The following is an 18,762-nucleotide window of genomic DNA, read 5'->3' as shown; positions in this document are numbered from 1 at the left end:
CTGCAGATTACTGGTAACCCAATCAGGCCTTTAATTAGCATCCTTGCTGACTGTGGAAGCAGATGCAGGTCTTGTTTAGTTTCATTGTGTGCTCTCATTTACGAGATCCCCCGCCGATCGAGAGGCAGGGAAAGAGGACGGAAGAACGGATAATTTAACAATGCGGTCGGAGGAGAACCACACGCATGCACGCACACACACACACACACACCTGCTTGTAAGCATGTGTGCCGAGCAGCTTGCCGCGGCGCCTCGGATCTCTGAGGAATCTGTCAGCGGGCAGTGAGACGGGGACTCTGACACGGAGGTATGCGACTCGCCATCTGGTGGAATTGTCAGTGTCTCTTGCGCACACTCACACACACTCTCAGGGCTTAATCCCTCTATCCTGCGCCCTGGGTCTCTGGGCCTCCGGCTCCCGTTTCAGTGCATTCACACTCCACAGACTGTCGGGGCCACAGAGACAGAAATGTACTCGATATGATCCAAGGTTTAAGTCCGTCTTTCAAACGTTTCGTCCAACTCAAACAATCAGGGTTGTTTATACTCTGACTTGTCACACCGAGCAATAAAAAAAAAATCTTATCAATTAGACATTCAGCGAACCACTCCCCGGCTTTCTTTTCCACGTGAAGTGCAAACAAAGAGATAGATGTTGAACGTTGAGCCTCTAGTGTCTCTTGTTTTCACATCCCACCATGAACCGGTGTCCAACAGGACAGATCGACATCACTGCCTCCATGCCAGGTATCCTGAAATCCAGGTTTTGGTACAGAACACAGTGATTAGCGTTTATGGTTTGACTTAACATTTGCGTTCCCTTTGATGGAAATGCTCTGAGAGCACGCTTTCAGCCCAGATCTGAATTTTCCGAATCGGACCGTTTTGGGAACAACAGTAGTCCTCTGTGACTGAAGACTAAATAGAGTTTCAAGGGGAAATGACGATATCTCTTGAGGAACAAGAACTGTAAACAAATGAACGCATTCAGCAAACGCAATTTTGGCAGCTCGTCTGTATTTCATTAAAGAGTGACTTCCATGTGATCTAAAAATGACAAAAAAAAATTAAAAACTCACTTCTAATCAGAACTAATGAAGCGTTTTATCAGAACAAGCCTATTTATGGCCGCCGCTGATTAACGCTTTGATTCGGCAACAAATCTAATTTCACTAGACCGCTCGCTATCTGCGCCTGGAAAGCTGTTCCATAACAGCAGACCGGTGAGAATCGCAGTAGCTCGCAGCTCCGGCAGCAGATTGCGCAACAGCTTCTGGTCTTCCAAAACAACACGGACCTATTGAGCAACTCCTCCGAGCTAAGCACAACAAGGAATTCAGAGCTGAGAACACGAAGCATCGCCACCAGAAATGGAACAAGCCAAAGCGAACGTACACGTCCGGGAAAAACGACATTTAAAATATACAGATACATCGACGCGGGGCGGTAATTTTAAGGGAGATCTCGGCAACTCACCGCTCGGTTGATGCTCGGTCCAATTTAAGCTCGGCAATCAAGTCGAGCCGCCGTGGCAACGTCAGGCACGAGTACACCGTCCGTGGACGACACCGTAACTTGGGCGCATGGTTGAGATGATGGAGGGGCCCTGCGGCGGACGGATAGGTTGCCGAGGGGCGGCGTTGGGGGGGAGCGGGCTGGCAGGAGAGAGGCAGAAAGAGGGAGATGGCTCGCCCGGTTGCACCTCCAGAGAGCCAGTCTAATTAAAGGTCTATAAATAAGCGGATCGCTTTCCTGGAGCACACTTCTAAAGCTTCTCGGTCCTCGCCGGAGACCGAGCGAGTGGCATCTGGGCAGGGACGGCTCGGCAACGTCCCGCGGGGGAACGGGGGGTTGGTGGAAATAAATACATTTTCAAAAAGGCGGACTTCACATGTCTTTCACAGGACCGATGACCTTGACTTAGTATCAGCCATGTTTGACTTTCAGACTTTCTGCATCATTTACAACACCAGACAGAAAGGAGGAGTCCCACAACAGATACGGGAGTATTTGCAACCATAACCTGAAGTGTTTTCAGTTTTGTTCATGTTTTCCCCGGGACTCTAGACCCTCAGCTTCACCCTCGTAAAATACTTAAAACTCCTATAATATGTACTGCTCCAAAAAATAAAGGGAACACTTAAACATCACAATGTAACTCAGACTTCTGTGAAATCAAAGTGCAACACTGGAAGCAACGCTGATTCATTTTGACTTGTTTTAAGAACATGACATCAATGTTGGATCTGCCTGTTGTGTATTTTTCCACTTTCATTTGGAGTGTGACTCCAAATCCAGACCTCCATGGGTTCATACATTTCATTTCCATTGATCATTTTTGTGTGATTTTGTTGTCAGCACATTCAACTATGTAAAGAACAAAGTATTTAATAAGGATATTTCATCCATTCAGATCTAGGATGTGTTATTTTATGTGTTCCCTGTATTTTTTGGAGCAGTGTATTCAAATCCTTTCCGGTGAATGTGCTTTTTTTTTTTTCCCTCCACCCACCATTCGTTAAAATCATTTTATATGCTGAGTGATGCGACTTCGGGCTATTTTAACACTGACCTTCGTGACATATCATGAATAATCAATTATCTTACTGCTTTGCGGTGTGAACGGTCATTTCCCAGGACAAACCTTGTCTGAACGGTGGAGCCGACGTGTTATTTCGGTTAAAGGTTATTGGAAGCATGTTTGTCGACTCTGTTTGACCCACCGTTTTTTTTTTGACAGGTGTTTTTTTTTTTTGTGTGTGTTGTGGAAGCAAACGCAAGTGGTAGTACAAAGAAAAAGAGGAATGACACAATAAGTTTATATCTGTTTTCCCACAAAAACCCTGCAGATGAAAACAAACCTTGTTTAAATGTTAAAATGCGGTTGGATCAGAAAACGCCAGCTTTTGACAGCTGACATGTTCAATGCATTATCGCCGCGTGAGCAAAATCCAACGACTTAAAAATGTTCAAACGTCGGAACATCTGTGTTCCATGACTCTTTGTTGGTTTCAGCTCCGGTGTCGGAATTCAGCATCTACTCGATTTTCATCTCCAAGAGAAATGTGACGTCTGTCTGAGAACAAGGAGTCGGGTTCCTTGAAGACGATGACATGCTGCTGCTGCTGCTCTTTGTATTTGTGGGGGAAAACAAAGCAGCGAGGGTTTGAGGAAATGAAACAGTAACATTATGAAAGGATTTTACTAGTTTCTGCTTATTGTTCACCACAGTCCACTACCACAGGCTGAACTTCCCCCAGTCAGGAACACACGTTTTGATTATGTGTTATAAGCTGTTTGCTACAAAAGGTGCAGTGAGGGAATGGTTAAAGAGGTCAAAGCTTCTATTTTTGTTTTGTGGCATCACAAAAATCACTTTAGGGGTTCGGTATTAAAATAAACATCGCGCCTCATGGGGCAAAATGTGGACGATATCTGTGTCGAACGCCGTCTCCGGCCGCGTCCTTGTCAGATCAGTTACATCCCGTCAGGTTTTGACACGGAAAATGATTTGCAGAGCAGTTGAATGACGGTGGTTCATGTGTTATTGCACATCTCATGTCTCCTTGAAACTAAGTGATATCAGATATTACACTTTTGCAAACCATTTGGTATCATGTTGCAAGTGTTATCGTTTGTGCCACAAGGCTTTTGCAGTGTTATGCATAAAAATATGTCAGTTTAGAGAAGCATGGCAGCTGCCTTCAACCCAGCATCCTCCCAGCGACATGCTATGTTTAAACATCTTCTAAGAAGCTGCAACCAGTCAGATGGAGGGAAACATGGATGTGCCTGGAGAACATGACAGCTTGTAATGTGTTTTTTGTAACGTAACTTAAAATTCATCCGTTCAAACCTTGATGAAAGATTAAAACTTCATGAAAAATGTCACCATACTGGAAATTCCAGACCTGAAAGTGCCGGAGCAGGTGGACCGCTCTGTGAGCCGAGGAAACCACAGCAGGGGGTGCTATTGCTTAAAAACATGATTATTTAGATGTAAAGGGTCATGTCGCTCGGAATTATTGGCTGCGGGTGCAGAAGTCTGACAATGACATATGGAGAAAGCGGGAAGATGGTTTTTGGCCTGCAGTGGGACACATATTTCATGTTACTTACGCGAGTCATAACAGAGACGTCCTTAGATTGAAGCAATCAGCCAAGACGCCAATGCACGCGCACGCCCAGGCCCAGACCTTCGAAATCCGTGGGGCAGGTTTTTATTTGTACTTTTGGCTGCACAAGAAAATTTGTTAGATAAACTGACAAGGTTGGCACAAGATAAAAAAAAGTGAAAATAGAAAATAAAACTCATCAGAATGCATTGTTGAATCCAATGAATCAGTCAGTAGAGGAAGATGGAATTTTCATCTTCAATATTGAAGAACAATCAAAAAGGCAAACAGATAAAATAAATTAAAAAACGGGCATCGTTTGGCAAGGAAACTAAACACAAGTATAGAAAATATACAACACATTTACATCCAGTGGGGAAAGAAAGGGAAGAATGAGCTTGAGAATCCTTAAATGATAAGGACGAAATCTGCAGATTTATTATGATAGGAGAGCGTTAAAAGTGTTGAGGGCGACCACTAGGGGGCGGTAGTGAGCAATCCGTGTGTCTCTGCTACAGGAAAAAAAAACACCGAAGAAGAACAACACGGAAGTGGCGGAAAAAACTGCCGGCACGCCGAGGGAAACTTCAGGTATCAATGCAAACCACAGAAAGCAACCAATATCGAGTGTATTTTAAAACGAAAATATATATAAACGCTACAAAGTTTGGAACTTTATTTTCACTATTAGTTTGACTCTGTGATGTCGTCGTCTATGGACTCTTGAGTGTAGTTCAGGTTGTTGCTATGATGCTAACGTTAGCATGCTGTCAACCAGTCAGGTTAGCAACCGCGCAGAGCAGATGCCCGTTTAGATTTGCTACTCGTTGAAGTTAAAATAGCTGTTATTCCAGGCTCGGTGGGTCGGAAACAGTTTCTATTTGAACAAATACTCTAATCGCATTCCTAATAATGCCGTAACCTTTGCCCTGAAACCAGCTGTCCAGATTTATCTTCTTCCCCTTGTCAACAACGGGCCTGGAGAGGGTGGTTTCTCAAGACAGGGGAAAGAAAACAACAGTTCCTTACCAGAAATCAAGTCATGGTGACTCAAGAAAACACTATTTCATGTCGAAGTTTCGCAGACGTTAAACTACTTTAGATCAGCTGGTGACCTCACACCGATAGACGTCTATCAACACTCCCATATATTCGATCATGATGTGACCTCTTGGCTTTCTGACATCACAAATGCAGGGATGCGAGGTTGGGTTACTTTTTAACTGATTTTAGTTTTCTTAACATGGTTTGATCAAATAAGTGAATCACCTTTTTCCCAGGTCTGACACTATGGATGTGCTTTACGGCCCGCTGGGCGTGGGCGTCGTTGCTGGGCTGGGCTGCGGGCTCCTGCTTGGTTGGCACCTCCGCGCTCGCTTGAGCCCGACTTCTAAACCCGTGATGACACCCGTGGGAAACAGCTCCGGCGAAGCGAGCGTGATGGGAGAAGGCGGAGAATTCAAGATGATCCTTGTAGTCCGGAGTGACTTGAAGATGGGCAAGGGGAAGGTGGCCGCCCAGTGTTCCCACGCTGCAGTGTCAGCATACAAACAGGTGCAGCGTAGAAACCCAGAGCTGCTCAAGCAGTGGGAGTACTGCGGTCAGCCGAAGGTGGTGGTGAAGGCCCCGGACGAGGACGCTCTCATTGAGCTTCTGGGTCAAGCCAAAGAGGTGGGGCTACCGGTCAGTCTCATCCAGGATGCAGGGAGGACACAGATCGCCCCCGGGTCACGCACGGTGCTGGGTGTCGGCCCGGGCCCCGCCGATCTCATAGACAGAGTCACGGGGGCCTTGAAACTTTACTGAAGTCCCAGCTTGAATCTGGAATGTTTGCGCACACATTGGAAAGGTTCTTTTCATAGCAGCCATTGTCAATGTTATTGTGGGACAAACAGGTGTAATAACATTTCCTTTTAGTCGCGTTTCATGTCGGCGGCGCAGATCTCCGGTTACTGCTCGGACCCTGGATGCCTGAGACGCAAACAGAACGGTCAAGTCTGAGCAGTTGTGCAATGGCTGCTGTGAAAAGCCCCCACTCTCAAAGTATTTTCAGAGTAAACTCAGATGAACAGCTAAGTTTATATTTTTATACAAGTCTAACTCTTGTATGTCTGGCTATTGTTTCTTTTGGTGCCGATCAAGCTTTGCAAACGTGTCCATGAGAACTTGTGTATTACTCTTGTTGTAGAACTACGGCCGCGGCACAAGAAAGTGGCAGTTGGTGGAAGTCAGACTGAACAAATACATTCAACTGATAAAAACAACCCGGTCTGTCACTGATTATTGTTCACACACCACAGCTGCAGAACATGTGATCTAAACACTCACTCTAAGCTGGACTAAGTTCAATAAAACTTGGCGATGCTTGATTCAGAATTCATTGATTTGCAAAAACATTTATCCGTTTACACATTTAAATGGCAAACATCTAGAATTGACAAACAATACTATGTAGCAGTTGCTGACTTTTGCCAGCAGATGGTGTCACTGATTCGGACATCCTCTCATTCATTCTCCACTGTCATCGTATTACCTGCCATTAGATGACAGGAGAGGTTCACCCTGGGTTGCTTACAGGCCACATAGACACACAACTGATGTTATTCATAGGTCATATAGAGACACAACCATTCACACATCAGGGCAATTTAGGGTTTTTCTATGATACGCATATTTTGGACTGGGGAACCCAGAAAGGCCCCGTCTGAATAAAAACGGATCCACCTACGGTGAGGAATAAGTGCTAACCATTATGCCCTTGACACTGAAATCTTGACTGACATGTACTTTGATGTGTAATCAAATTACAACCTGCATAATCTGCAGAATCACAACAGGAAATGATGGGTCATTTCTTCTGAGCAGTCACATGAGCGCATGAACTGATTTTCACTCGTTCGCTGTGAGAACGACAAATCCGGCCCAGCTGTATGCGTTATTGCTCAATTATGTAAGACCATTTATGGCTGGCTTATGAAAGCTCATTGCGGGGTAATTCTCAGTCTGAGAAGACGCCCGAGCACAAAGGAACACCTTCCAATGGAATCCAGCTGCAAGAACAGCCTGAACAAATGTGACAAACAGATGCAGACCTGGAGTCTCTCGGCACCGCCGATGTTTGAGACTTGACAAACTACAATTGGGTTTTCTGTTGACGGCTGAAACGAACACAAAAAACGTTTGGAAACAGAAATGGCACTTTTTTTTTAAATATTTCATCACATCTTGTACTTTAACTTGTGACAATGAGTTGTGTCTTTACATTGAACATTTCACCGGTTTCACTCCCACACTAACTACAAACAAGAGACGCTCAGACTGGCATTGACAAACCAGAAGCTTTTATTTTTTATTTTTTTTAAGTCAAAAACAAAACCGCTGTTTCATTCATTATGATTCAGATTATGCACAATCAAGTATCTTCAGTGCACAATTTTGATATAGGTCATTTTAGCTAGGAATAGTATGATTGAGTTCCAGTATACACGCAAGCCTTCGCTACAAACTCCAAATTACCACAAGCCCAGTGAGGTTTCTTTAGTGGAGGAGTGAGTTAACTGAAAACGGTTAAAGGTGACCCTCGACAGGAAAATCTCTCCTGCAAACTCATTAACAGCGACTTTAAATATCCAGGAGAAACAAACCGCGGCACATCAATGGGGCGTGTTAGCTGAAAAACAGGTCTGCAGTTCCTCCTGAGGTGTAATGGTCCCACGTTATAGTAGAACTAAAAGCGCCGGCTAATTCATTCAATTTCCTGCATAGACTTTAGCTGGAAAGAATCTACCTTTCCCGGTAGTTGTATATAAAATACTCTGGGGGTCGCCTTCAAGAATCAGCCCTGAAGTCTATATTTGTGGGGACGCGACTGGTACGTCATAGTGTTTCAGGATCGCGGTCATGGAAGTGACAATCTCATGTTCAAATATTGACGAACACAAGCGGTTTGTGTGTCTGAATATACAATAATTAAATGCATTTTACAGCCAGACAGAAGAAGCTGCTCACACACATCAAGAGGAAGAGGATCTACATCAATTTTCTTCTCACTACAGAGTGCAAATCAGAAGCTTCACAACAGACCTTTCTTTTTTAATAAGCCCGAGAAGAGGACTTGCTCTTCCCACAAAGAAGCCCCCCCCCCTCCCCATTGTACATAAACCTGCTTCCCATTCAAATGAAACAGACAAAAAGAAATTCATCTAGTAAATACGGAATGTGAGAAAATTAATTTGTAATTCAATATTTTTTCTTTGAAAACAAAACAGTCCTTCATGACAGTTTAAAAAGGGAAAAAGTAAAAAAAAAAAAAAAAAAAAAAAAATTGGAAAAAAAAAATAAAGAGGGAGGGAGGAAGGGAGGGGTCTCTGTATTCTCCCAGGCTCCCTGTAGAGGGCAGAGAGACACTAAAGGTCTGGTGAAGGACTGAGGGTAATGGATGGATAGAGGCTCCACCCTGCGTGTGGAGAGAAGATTTTGGGGTCTTTACATGCCGTAGCCAAAGCCTGGCTGCGCTGCTGGCTGGCCGTATCCTGCAGGTGCCTGATAGCCGTAGCCGTAGGCTTGCTGTGGGGCCACGGGGACGCTGGGACCTGCTGTGAGCATCAGCTGGGGTGTGCCTGCAGGACATAAGACAGTTTCAAACACACGGAAACCTTTGAAAAATCTCCGACTTTAAAAAGGGCTGTGTTGAACACAACGTTTTTAAATGCAGACGGACGAGAAACGAGCCGTCTAAGACGTAAGGAGGGTGGATGCGATGTTACCGTAGACGATGGGTTGCGTCTCCGTTGCCTGCTCCTCCTCTTTCCTTAGAGACTCTGAGGTTTCAAGTTTGTCAACCTGCATGGTTCAGACAGAGATCTCGTTCAAGTGACGGCATCTAATACGTTCACGCAGCAGCACCCTTATGATGCTAAAATAGCTACCGTGTTTCTGCCTCACGGTTTTAAGCTTCTTCCTAACAGGGCCACTTGTGTGAGCAAACCATAATGATGTACCACTGAGACTAGAGTTTTTACCTTTAAGGAAAATGCTATCACTCAACGTGATCTAGTTGGACATCTAGTTTGGTGCGATATCTTTGCGTGGAAGGGCTGCTGCTAGTACATTAAGTCTTTTATTCTTGGGATTTAGAAATTGTCAGTCAACAGCAGTGACTGCTCTTCACGTACACCTTTTTTTTTTTTTTTTGTTTTTTTAAAAAGGCTTGGAGAATTTTTAGAAAACTAGCCGAATGTCGACTGCAAAATACAAAACGTCAAGCACGGGGGTCAGATGCAACAAACTCAAAGTCTTCATGCCTTCTAGGAAAACCAGTCGCTCGTGATGAGTCTCAACAAGCGGAAGCATCGGTGCCATGCTCTTTGTAGCAGACAGCCGGGCCAGCGGTGAACAGGCTGCAGCACTGAGATGCGCGTCGGTGGGAGGAGGACGGAGGAAGGGCAGGGGTCTGTATTACGAAGCACGATTTGACTCTTTGCGCAGTCATGCCAACTTTAACCCTGAGCGTCACTCATGGATTCTTTCCCTGCACGTCCAAACAATCAGTTCAAATTAAGAGATCGCAGTGTCCAACAGCACTGAATGCCGGCCAATTTGGAAAGCGACGGCACTATTCCTGTAAACATCCTGTGGCCTTTGGTGCGCGGATAGTTTCAGGAACAGACAAACCCTTCGGCTTTTCTTGACGGGCAACCCACCATAAGGAATGTTTGCCGGTTTGATCCGAACCTGCTACGTGGGCTGATCACCGCATTGAAACGTTGGACTGGGTGACTCTAGGGTTTCTAACTGAACATTAATATTCTATTAAAGTCGCAAATTTCTTCTTACTTAACATAAAGTTTCCAGCAAGAAAAAGGAGACAAATTGACGAGACATTACATCCCTTACGTTATAACAATTAGAGATTCCTTTCTTTGGCAGCTGCTCATAATCTGCGTTATAAATTCTAATTGCTCTAATCTGGTCACGACAAGGTTTACTTTTCACGACTAGGACATGCAGCTCTGTTGACAGCCACATTTGGTTTTCGGCATCCAGTGCCAGCACTGTTCCTCTTTTGAGAAAGAAACAGTATTGTTACACCACTGATCGCTTTTTACTGCACTTTGGGTATTTGCATCGTAGTACAGGCCCTTGGTTCTGCCTGCATGGCAACCAAGATCCCTCTACCATGTATCAGCAGTCCATATTTTCAAACATGCTTTTCTGCCAGATACAAGCTGATACATCAGAACGCCGCGACCTGTGATAGGAAACATACAGCATGGCATGATCTGCGAGCAAAATGCACTTTTAATGTTTTACATGGGAAGAACCAGAGGCTAATGGTCCATTCACACTGTCCTGAAGTCAATTTGATTCATTGGTGTTTACTGACTGGTGATATGCCGCACAGAATATATTATTCTCAAAACGAATTCAGTTAGAAACACTACGATGATTAGTATACAAAAACGGTATGCCGTTATGTCTTCAGACTTTCGATTCCTTTTGTTTACGATGGTGCCCCCCGCCCCCCCCAAAAAAATTCAATTTCATCTCAAGAGATCTAAGAGTGAAATCAATGCGTGGTAACTATTAAAACCATGCACTCTCAAGGCAGCAGTCATCTGAGCTCAATACTTCAAAATCAGAGCATGTCAGTTTCACCTGTTCCTTAATTGCATCAACCTGCAAGAGAAAACGTGCAGCAAAGAAAGGAAAGTTAAAGATATTTCCTCTTGACAAGTGGAGGTAAGTGGTGAGCGGAAAAAAATTGGGGGTATGTTTTGCAGCGGTTAATAAAACACAGAAATAACCAGTCCAGGAGAGGAAAGGGGGAGAAAACAAAACAAACGAAAAAAAAAAACCATCAAACATAACAAATGGTTCTGACAGCAGATGCAGATTTTTAAAAGCTTCCAATACTGACTCTAATATTGATTGAGGCTTGGCGAGTATGTGATATCAAATCACAACATGAATATGTCGGAGCCAGAAGGGAACCTGCTGTCAGATCTGTTTGGCTTTCCAGTCCATTCGCTGCCTTAAAAATAAAGCTTAGATATGAGCTCCGTATGCTGTGCTCCCCTGTGTGTGGATGGGATGGGTGTCTTTTATGACATTATAAAAAAAAAAAAAAAAAAAAAAAGGGGATATCAAAACATCTCACTCCAGGCACTTGTTCTTAGGAGGTCAGCATCGAGATATTTCTAAATATTTGTAACTTATCAGATAACCCCTTTTCATAAAATTCCATGAAAAAGTCTGGATGTGTGAAATCTTTGTCATATAAAACGTTTGGCTGAACTCAAAAGTATCTGACTCACCTTGCTGAGGTATTCCCTCATGACCTGAATGAAGTATGGCATAGAAAAGTCCATGATGTTGTGCCTCCAGGTGGTCTCCAGAACCACGTCGGGCCGCAGAAGGTCGTAGCAGGTGAACAAGCAGGCGGCAAAACACTCCTTCTTATTCTCCTGTAGGAACCAGGACAGCAGGTCCTCTGCCAGCTCTGTGTCCTTAGACTCTGATGCGTACTGCATGGCATCCTGGGCGGGGAGAAGATCCCACAGACATGTTTGAGCATTTGCGATCAATCTACATACGGCACGTTGAGAAACTTTCATTAAGAAGGCTGGCTGGAGAAAAACACCTTGTAGAGTTTGTCCTTCTTGCAGAGCTCCACACTCTGTTTCCAGCGGTTGTTTCCCTTGAAGAGGTACGCCGCGATTCTTCTGAACTCAATCAGCTCGTGCTTCTCCAAGCGCTGGGCCAGTGAGATGTTGTCGAAGTTGTCGTAGGCATCTATTGATGTCCTTAAAGCCTAGAAGAAACAAAACGGGAAGAAGTGTATAATACAGAAGTGTATAATACAAGTGTAAAATACAGTCAATCATCAGTAGCACGCGGTACCTGGTAGTCTTCCTCTGTGATGAAGAGGTTGTTAAGTGCTTCGTTGACGGACTTGTTGTTGTGGTTTTGTACGGACCGCAGGTAGGGCTTGACCAGTGGAAGCTGTTTTACCTGTGGACACGCACAATTATCTCAATCTGAACAAACAAACGCCACCGTAAGCCGCTCTTAAGACACTCAGAAAGCTTCATGCCTACCTTGCTGAAGAAGTTAACAGCACGGGAGTGGTCCAGTCTGGGGGAAAGTACTATGAGCAGATCATTCAGTAACAAGGGCTTGAACTCCAAGTAGAACTGGACGGCTTTGTAGTACAGCTCCACGTTCGCCACCTGCAGAGGTTGCAGAGAGCAACGTTAAGCTACGGGTTCGATAACATCAAATATGATATTTTAAAATGACTGCAGAAACCCTGTGACATCGACGAGAAGTCCGGATCTACCTTCGTGATGATGTCTTTGAACTGGCCTTCCTTCCAGGCATCTGTCGGGTGGTTCATCATGGTGATGATCGCGTTGTCGTACTCCTCGTACTTGTCGTAGAGGAACACCAGCTCGCCCCAGAGGTGAGCCTGCTCTGCTGCTCTCAGGACCTTGGGGATGTTAACTCTGGACCAGAAGAGCTCCAAGTGCTCCCTCATCTTCTGGGGCTTGAACTTCGAGTAAAGAATAGCCAGCTCTGTGAACATCCCCATGTGAGCGCGCTCCAGGCCCAGAGCCGCTTCCAGCATGGTGATCAACTCCTCAAAGTAACCACGGTCCTGGGTGAGAGGATGGAGGAATGCACGGGACAACGTTATTTCACATCCGGAAGTGTCGACAGGTAAAATATAGGCCAAAAGACAGCTTTCAACAGAAATGCACATGGTTGGACAAGTTTTTTGCACGGGCAAACCTAAAGTCGTGACAGAAAACATACATGCAAGAACCTTCAGGCTGCCTTTTAACGTACTTGGTAGTAGTTGATCAGCTCTTCCAGTTCATCAGCATGCACCACGATGTGGAGGCCGCACATCTGGGCAAGTCTGAACTCCTTTCCATCGACACAGGCAAAGCACACCTCCTTCCAGGTGCGAGTGCTGTTGGCCTTACGGGCTCCATCAACAGCGGCCTGGTACTCTCCGAGGTGCACGAGTGTCGAAGCCAGGCGGCCAAAGTTGGAGACGTTGTTGTACAGCAGCTTGGCAGCCTCATACATCTTCTCATCGTAGCAGCGATCTCCAACCTAGGGGGAATACATGTATCTATCGTGAAAAAGGTCCGTTTTTTTGAGCTGTTCACATTGGGTCGAACGGGAGTGTGGGTGACCTGTTGGATGTGAGCATTGTTTGGTCCATTGATGAACTCTTCCAGTTCAGCCAGGCGGTTGGTTTTGGCCAAAGCAAAGATCAGCTCTGTCTCCACGTAGGACTCGCGGGCCTTCTTGCGAGCCATTTGAAGGAATTTGACCAGGTCCTCCCAGTTTCCTAAAAAACATAAAAAAACCCCGACATTACACTTTTGGTGTGCTCACGAATCAGACGTGCGAGGACAGGAGGAGGACTCCACCTGACCTCCACAAATTGAAACAACCACGTTAGGAAGGTTTGCAATCCATAACGAGAGGTCCAAAACCAAACTGGTAGGGATAACAGAGTTGTTTATTTCAATGTGAAAGTGTTACCATTTCCCGAATAAAAACCTAAGTGAGCGATTAAAAATAATCCGATAGTTATTTTCTCCAAAATCCTCCTCATCAGCAATTGTGCAACTCATGAAAAGTGAGCGAGCATCCTTTCTGTGGATGTGCTTCTTAGTTTAGGAATGACCTTTAACACACTGTGTTGACAGTTGGGAAACACAAGCGTCAATCATTTGAGACTATAAAACAAAAAAACCCAAACTAAGCACAGCCAGTGGTTCCCCTGCTATCTTTCTACTCACCGCTCTTATCAGCTGCCTGTACAACCTCCATGTAGGCAGACGGGTCATCTGCTTTAATGTAGGAGTCAATGGCCTCTTTAACAAGGCCCTTCTGGAGCTGAGCCTTGGCCAGCTGGCTCCACACCGCAGGTTCATTGCAACGTTCTGCGAACTCATAGGCCCGGTCCAGGTTGCTAATATGCTCAATTAGCACCTACAGAGAGAAAAAAAGGTGATTGGATCATCAAATCTTATAAAACCCAAGTTATTCATGGAGTTCTTGACCAGGTCGTGACTCACCTGCACAGCAGATGTGTTGACGTCAAACTTCCTAAAAATGGCGAAGGCTTCCTCAAACAGCTCATTGCTGATGGCGATGTTCGCAATGTCAGGGGCATCGTAGTTGTCAAGTCTGTTGATGTATTCCATCACACGAGTGCGGTCGGCTTTGATAGCTGTCAGGATAAGCAGGTTCTGGAGATTTCTGCAGGAAAGAAGAGCGTGCACCAAGCAAACTTTCATTTCAATGTTGTTTTTTTTTTTTTTAATTTTAATCTGTTTGGTAGACAAAACAAAACAAGAAAATCCCTTCCACGACAAAGCACCTGTGTTCACTGAAGACAGAGTTGTCCAACACGATCTTCTCGAGCAGCTCAATCAGCTCATTGGGCAGGTCGGCGGTCATGAAAGCCTTTACCGTAACTGAAACCTCCTCCGGGTCCTGGGTTTCTGACAGTGCTGTTTGCACCACCTTACATCAAAATATGAGAACCTTTAGAGAGGTAACATGTAGTTGATTGTATTCCCCAAGACGGAGTTCATGTTTGAAGAATATTTCACCTGGTCGATCAGTGGCCGTCTGTACGGGTTGCTTTCCAGCAGCACGCTGGCCCAGAGGTCGGGATCTTTGCGGCGAACAAGGTATCGCGACAAGCTCTTGAATAAGGAGTTCTCATTGCAAACCTGACGGGGACAAAATAATTGCAGTTCTAGCAAAAGCAGCTTAAGGCGTTTGTGACATTTGGATGAACACCATTTGGCAGCCTCACATTGATTAACTCCTGGTCACACTGTCCTCTCTCGTAGGCCACGCAGGCCAAGTGGGGGTCTCTCTTCTCGCAGTACTTCCCCACCACACGGCTGTCGTAGTATGGATTTTCCCTCAAGAAACGCTCTGGGTTATTGTTGCTGTCGATGTAGATCTTTGCCAGGGCGTTGTGAGTGGCAGGCTCTTCGCAGCCTTCGTGGATACGAGACTCCAGCCAGGGCAGCAGCAGCTTCAATCTGAGGGAAAGGATATTACAAAATTGCCTCTTATAATGAATTTTAAACTCTGAATGTGACTTTAAAAAAAAAAAAAAAAAAAAAAAATCCCTAAGGGAGTCTCCCGAGGGATCAATACAGCTCAATCATATCTTATTGTATTAACCCAAATGAGCTGCAAAATGATCATTTTCAGGCTGCGTATTCCATTGGCCCAAAAAACAAAAACGGGATCTTAATCCTGCTGACAGAGTCCTCAGCCTTTGAGGCAGTTTGTCGAATACGGGGGCTCAAGGAGTGTAGTATCGGCAGAGTCCTGCACCTGTTTCGCTTTTCCACTTCAGCAACCAGTTCGTCCGTGGAGAACTGTCCCCTGACCACCAGGATCAGGCTTTTAATGACATCTTCTGAGCAGTCCACATCCAAGAGACCACCGACCACAACAGGCAGACGGCTTGGGTTCACCTACGAGATGTAAAGAACACAAATATTTAGGTGACGTCTGCAATGTAAAGTCGTACAGCGATAATGCCCTTTGAAAGCCTACCTTCTGAACGTAGATCTCAATGTACTTCTGCAGGTTGTTGCGGTAGAGGTAGAGGACCAGGTCGTGTACAAAGTCAAAGCGATCACATACGATGATGAGTGGCAGCTGGTCGGTGAGTTTGGCTTCCTGTTTATCACACACAGCAGAAAAATGTTTAAAAAGGTGTCACAATCCAAAATGAAGCCTCTACACAAACCACAAAACATCGAAAAACCTAATGCAACCAATTTTTATTTTTTTATCTATTTTAAATTTAATGGAATACACTGACTAAAATTAATAAAATGTAGATGTGAGATGTTCATTGATTATTTTTTGCCTCGCCCAAGTCAATCCTCCTTGAATGCAACAAATTTAAATTAAGGACTGGGTTGGGGATAAAATACTACAGCAAGTAGACTTCATGATTTCAACACCGACCACTGAGCGTCTGTATCACAATACTGCCAATCACACAGGATTAACAAACTGGGATTGAGCACCTCCTCAGATTATCCAACAACATGCTGCAAAGACTAGGGCTGCACACAGTACACATAAACATCTTTACTACCAAAATACACTCCGAACATGGGAGTATAACCGTTTTCGTTATCCATTAACTGCAATCACAGAGAACAATGAATGGCTGCCTAGGACCAGGTCTCTAAGAGACCTGGTTGCAGGCCTGTGCTTGTATGGGCTGCGGTGTATAAGTGTGTATATATATACACACTTCCATACAAATCCCAGTTTCAATCCTATGTTTAGATAAAGGGTAAAGTGAGGGTGAGAAAGGGAGACTTCCTGTATGGTGGGAGGGATAGATTTACCTGATACATGTCCTGCCATTCCAAAGACAAAGGAGGAAAAGCACAAAAAATAATTCACTGCCATCAGATTTGTGCTTGAAAAAGTCTTTACCAAAACAGGCAAATCAAATTAAATTTAATGTGTTTTTTTTCCCCTTTTTTATTTTGAAATGAATGAAGGAACACCAGTGGAATGATAGGAGACTAAAGTTTGGAATTGAAAACAACTGAAACATCTCACTGGGACACTACAATTCCCATGTCAAACATCTGACTTACAACAACGTGAAAAAAAAGAACGTGATATCACAAAACAGGACAAGGAGATAAAGTAATCAAAGTCAAAGAAATAAACGTCAAGATAGATAAGACTCAAGTGATGATCCCCTCTTACAGCATACCACTTGTCCATCTGGATTTACCTTGAGGAAGTTCTTGACACGCTCAGGGTCATAGCAGTTGCTCTCTCTACAGATTCTCTCCACCTCCTTAATCTGGCCCGTCTTGCAAGCTGCTTGGATGTACTTGAAGTGAACTTCGGGGTCCTGACTGAAGTTCACAATAGAGCCCAGGAAGTAGAACAGACCTGAGACAAGGAAAAAAAACAGATAGTGAAATTAAAATCTCTTTTTTGTCACTTAGTACAATAGCACAATGAAATTTAAATGTAAGTTAATGTCTGTTCTTATGACAGTCTATCACTGAAATAAGAAACCTTGTGCTTGAATTACTGTGACTAAGGGTCGTTGTGATAAAGCACATTTTTAAGAATTTTGTGCAAAGAGTCCCACAAATTCATCATAGCCATTCAAAGGGGTAGTGACTGGAAGTGAATCCCCCCATTTGACTTTAGGATACTGTGAAGCCATTATGTCATACGTTCTAATCCTCCATGTGTCAAGCTATACCTTAACATGGACGACTAACTCAAACCGACAGAATTTGACACAAGTGATTATAAAACTCGGAGCGACACAGGTCATAGACAACAAAATATGGAGTGGATTATCGGACACATGATTTCTTGCGTGCCTAAACAAATACGACAAGGAATTTATATATATATATATGAACTTTAACTATATATATATATATATATATATATATATATATATATATATATATATATATATATATATATATATATATATATATATATATATATATATATAAATTCCTTGTCGTATTTGTTTAGGCACGCAAGAAATCATGTGTCCGATAATCCACTCCATATTTTGTTGTCTATATATATATATATATATATATATATATATATATATATATATATATATATGTATTCCTCCATCTTTCTCAGCTTGAAAATGCCTGCAAGTCATTACTTTCTCTCAGTGATGTGAAGATCAGCAAAGAGACCAGGGGAACACCGCAGTACTTTGGACCATTTGGAAGCCACTGAAGGACTTCTGGTAAGCAATGGGCTATTGTGATCTAAATGGCAATCTAAATTAGCTCCAGGCCAATCCTTACAATTCAATGACTGTCCTACTTGCATAACTGATAGATACAAGATATCCATCCCAGTAAACAGGCCAGGGGAATATTTAAATACATTTCCATTTTGTACCACTCCAATTGTCATAAATTTACAAATAGCCATTTTTAATGATGACACACAACCAGACAGAATTCAGACAGCGACCATGTTCCATGACAGAATGTGATTCAAGATCTCACCCTCAAAGCTTTTGAAGGACTCAAAGAGCTCTGTGAGAGCCTGTGTGGTGAGCTGCTCATGGTACTTGGAGGCCACCTGGACACATATCTGCAGGTTCTGACGAATATTGGCCGACAGCATGGCCCTAAGGCATTCCAGAGAGTCCTCCACCGACAATGAGCCAAAGAAGTTCACCAGCCACTGCAGGTAGAAGAGCAAAGGTCAGTTTTGGTGCTACAATTTCGACTTATTTCTACTATAAGGTTAAATAAATAAATCAACAAAATAGGAATTTAAAGTATGTCAATAGAGCATCTGAACAAGACTGAAATTTGCTCATGAATTTTGAACTTTAACTTCATCAGAAGGCTACCTCTGGATTGAGAAGGTGTGTGTGAACCACAGCACGTTTGATGTCATACAGGTCAGTGTAATGTTCCAGTGCCCTTTGCAGGAGTCCCGCTTTCTCACACAGTTGGGCAATGTGCGCGTGGTCGTAGTTGGTGAACATTTGGTTTCCCAGGATAGCGTCGGCAACCTAAACATATGATGAAAAGTCAAAAAAAGGTTA

The 18,762-nt window shown here is 43.9% G+C and overlaps 3 protein-coding genes across 4 annotated transcripts in view; 1 reads left to right on the top strand and 2 right to left on the bottom strand.

Moving 5' to 3' along the window:
• LOC147226673 (vacuole membrane protein 1-like) overlaps positions 1 to 1,876 on the bottom strand; it is a 54,377-nt gene extending 52,501 nt beyond the window's left edge. The window contains exon 1 of the mRNA XM_086160403.1: positions 1,477 to 1,876. The gene's annotated coding sequence lies outside the window, so the exon portion shown is untranslated. The remainder of the gene's footprint in view (positions 1 to 1,476) is intronic.
• A 2,735-nt stretch (positions 1,877 to 4,611) lies between these two features.
• ptrh2 (peptidyl-tRNA hydrolase 2) lies at positions 4,612 to 8,439 on the top strand. Its single transcript, XM_086160573.1, has 2 exons — positions 4,612 to 4,706; positions 5,396 to 8,439. Exon 2 carries the CDS (start codon positions 5,406 to 5,408, stop codon positions 5,919 to 5,921), a length of 516 nt encoding a protein of 171 aa, XP_086016699.1. The 5' UTR covers positions 4,612 to 4,706; positions 5,396 to 5,405; the 3' UTR covers positions 5,922 to 8,439.
• Positions 7,440 to 18,762, bottom strand: part of cltca (clathrin, heavy chain a (Hc)) — a 32,033-nt gene continuing 20,710 nt past the window's right edge. Inside the window, exons 13-32 of one of the 2 annotated variants that reach the window (XM_086160571.1) lie at positions 18,565 to 18,729; positions 18,212 to 18,392; positions 16,939 to 17,102; positions 15,726 to 15,851; positions 15,501 to 15,643; positions 14,965 to 15,199; positions 14,756 to 14,878; positions 14,521 to 14,666; positions 14,216 to 14,399; positions 13,937 to 14,129; positions 13,322 to 13,479; positions 12,966 to 13,238; positions 12,457 to 12,774; positions 12,215 to 12,346; positions 12,018 to 12,128; positions 11,758 to 11,928; positions 11,432 to 11,653; positions 10,773 to 10,793; positions 8,882 to 8,957; positions 7,440 to 8,734 (exon numbers count right to left, since the gene is read on the bottom strand). In XM_086160571.1, coding sequence (XP_086016697.1) covers positions 8,601 to 8,734; positions 8,882 to 8,957; positions 10,773 to 10,793; positions 11,432 to 11,653; positions 11,758 to 11,928; positions 12,018 to 12,128; positions 12,215 to 12,346; positions 12,457 to 12,774; positions 12,966 to 13,238; positions 13,322 to 13,479; positions 13,937 to 14,129; positions 14,216 to 14,399; positions 14,521 to 14,666; positions 14,756 to 14,878; positions 14,965 to 15,199; positions 15,501 to 15,643; positions 15,726 to 15,851; positions 16,939 to 17,102; positions 18,212 to 18,392; positions 18,565 to 18,729 — 3,276 coding nt within the window. In that variant the 3' untranslated portion in view covers positions 7,440 to 8,600. The remainder of the gene's footprint in view (positions 8,735 to 8,881; positions 8,958 to 10,772; positions 10,794 to 11,431; positions 11,654 to 11,757; positions 11,929 to 12,017; positions 12,129 to 12,214; positions 12,347 to 12,456; positions 12,775 to 12,965; positions 13,239 to 13,321; positions 13,480 to 13,936; positions 14,130 to 14,215; positions 14,400 to 14,520; positions 14,667 to 14,755; positions 14,879 to 14,964; positions 15,200 to 15,500; positions 15,644 to 15,725; positions 15,852 to 16,938; positions 17,103 to 18,211; positions 18,393 to 18,564; positions 18,730 to 18,762) is intronic. The other variant, XM_086160572.1, reaches the window with a different exon arrangement.

Source organism: Fistularia commersonii, chromosome 15 (genome assembly GCF_037954325.1).
Source record: "Fistularia commersonii isolate RoL2024-O1a breed Wild chromosome 15, RoL_Fcom_v1.0, whole genome shotgun sequence".
NCBI lineage: Eukaryota > Metazoa > Chordata > Actinopteri > Syngnathiformes > Fistulariidae > Fistularia > Fistularia commersonii.
Note: the sequence above shows the minus strand (reverse complement) of the source record. Positions and strands in the feature narration are given on the sequence as shown.